This window comes from Hylobates moloch, unplaced genomic scaffold, assembly GCF_009828535.3.
Source record: "Hylobates moloch isolate HMO894 unplaced genomic scaffold, HMol_V3 SCAFFOLD_11, whole genome shotgun sequence".
In the NCBI taxonomy this organism is placed as follows: Eukaryota; Metazoa; Chordata; class Mammalia; order Primates; family Hylobatidae; genus Hylobates; species Hylobates moloch.
This window is the reverse complement of record NW_026652286.1, coordinates 96,777,870-96,779,965: the sequence shown is the minus strand read 5'-3', so window position 1 is coordinate 96,779,965 and position 2,096 is coordinate 96,777,870. Positions and strand designations below refer to the sequence as shown.

Here is a 2,096-nt window from a genome sequence, read left to right as displayed (position 1 = left end):
AATATTTGCAAACTATGCATCCAATAGGGACTCATATCCAGAATTTACGAAGAACTCAAATTACTTAACAACAACAAAAAGCAAATAATCTCATTAAAAGATTGGTAAAGGAAATGAATAGACATTTTTCAAAAGAAAACATATAAGTGATTAACAGGCACATGAAAAAATGCTCAGCATCAATAATCATCACAGAAATGCAAATTAAAGCCACAAAATCGTCAGAATCACCATTATTAAAAAGATAACAGATGTTAGCAAGGCTATAGAGAAAAGGGAACACTTATACACTGTTGGTGGGAATGTAAATTAGTACAACCTCTATGGAAAACAGTGTGGAGATTTCTCAAAGAACTAAAAATAGAATTACCATTTAATCTAGCAGTTCCACTACTGGGTATCTACCCAAAGGAGAAGAATTCATTACATTCAAAAGATACCTGCCCCTGTATGTTTTTCACAGCACCATTCACAAGAGCTAAGATATGTAATCTTCCGTAGTGTTTATTTGCTCTGAGAATGTGCTACTTTGTCTTTCAGCTTCAACAGAGCTTTCTTCACCTCCTTGTTTCTCAGGGTGTACACAACAGGGTTGAGAAGGGGCGTCAGCACAGTGTAGAAAACGGCCACAACCCCATCCACAGCTTTCCTGGAGCCTGGTCTCAGGTAAATGAAAACACCAGGGCCAAAGAAGCAAAGGACCACGATGCAGTGGGAGGCACAGGTCTGAAAGGCTCTGCACCTCCCCTCTGAGGTGCGGATCCGCAGGATGGAACAGACGATGGACACATAGGACAGCACTATCAGGAGAAAGCAGCCAGAGGCCACTACCCCAATGTTCACAAAGATGACCATCTCGTTGGCTGAGGTGTCTGCACAGGCCAGTTTCAGGATGGGCGGTGCGTCACACAAATAGTGCTGGATCCGGTTGGGTCCACAGTAGGGCAAATGGAAAGTCAATATGGTCTGGACGGCAGAGTGCAGAGAGCCACTGAGCCAAGTGCCAGTGGCCAGGAGGGCACACGAGCGCCCACTCATCATGCGGGTGTACCTGAGGGGGTAACTGATGGCCAAGTAGCGATCATAGGACATGACCGTGTAGAGGAAACACTCGGTGCCCCCCAGGAAGTGAAAGAAATAGAGCTGAGCCACGTGGCTGTGGAAGGAGATAGTCCTGCCGCTTGGGGACACCAAGGTCATCAGCATTTTGGGCACCGTGACAGTGGAGAACCACATGTCAATGAAGGACAGGTTGGTGAGGAAGTGTGGAGGTGAGAATCCACCCTGATCACCAGCAGGATGAGGAGGTTCCCCAGCACAGTGAGCACATAAACCACCAGGAAGACTCCAAAGAGGGGGGCGTCCAGCGCTGGGGCATGGGGAAGGCCCATGAGGATGAACGCTGTCACAAGGCTGGCGTTGGACATTTCTTCTCACCCTTGGTCTCTCTCCCTCTGGGAATATAAAGAGCACCCAGCATTTAGCACTTAATTGAGAAATGAGAATCCATTCTCTATGTGGAAACTGCATCAAGCAGGTAGATAATTCTGGAGTTATCATGGACTTTGCTTGTTACAAAGCTTCTTTCATAAACTAATGAAGTGATTTCCTAGTCTCTGTCTCACATACACAAACACAGAGACACATGCGGAAGAAATTAGCAGAAACGCATTGTCTTAGGTTTTAATAGGTGTATAAATTACCACAAACTTAACTGGCTTAAAACATGCAAATGTATTGTCTCGCCCTCTCTGTGGGTCAGGTCACCTGGGCCCTCTGTTTAGCTCTCATCAGGTTTTAATCAACATATCACCAAGGCCTGCAATCTCATCTGAGGTTGGGGATCATTCTCCAAGCTTCTTGTGGTTGTTGGCACGATTCAGTTCCTTGCAGTTTTAGGACTCAGGTCCCAGTTTTCTTGCTGTTTGTTGGCAGGACATATAACTCTCAACTTAACTGAGGTCACCCTAGGTCCAAGAAAGTCTGAGCTACTTGGCCTTCTTAAAACACCAAAGGTTACTTCTTCAAAACCGACGAGATAGACTCTCTCCAGTTTGCTATGACAAAGTATTACATAATGTTATGTAATGCAGTCA

General features: G+C 45.3%; 1 protein-coding gene across 1 annotated transcript; it reads right to left on the bottom strand.

The window, feature by feature from the left end:
* Window positions 1–504: 504 nt before the first annotated feature.
* Window positions 505–1,427, bottom strand: LOC116477465 (olfactory receptor 10G8-like). Its single transcript, XM_032168149.1, is given in 2 exon segments — window positions 505–1,265; window positions 1,268–1,427. Coding segments are annotated over 2 exon segments (921 nt in total).
* Window positions 1,428–2,096: the final 669 nt, after the last annotated feature.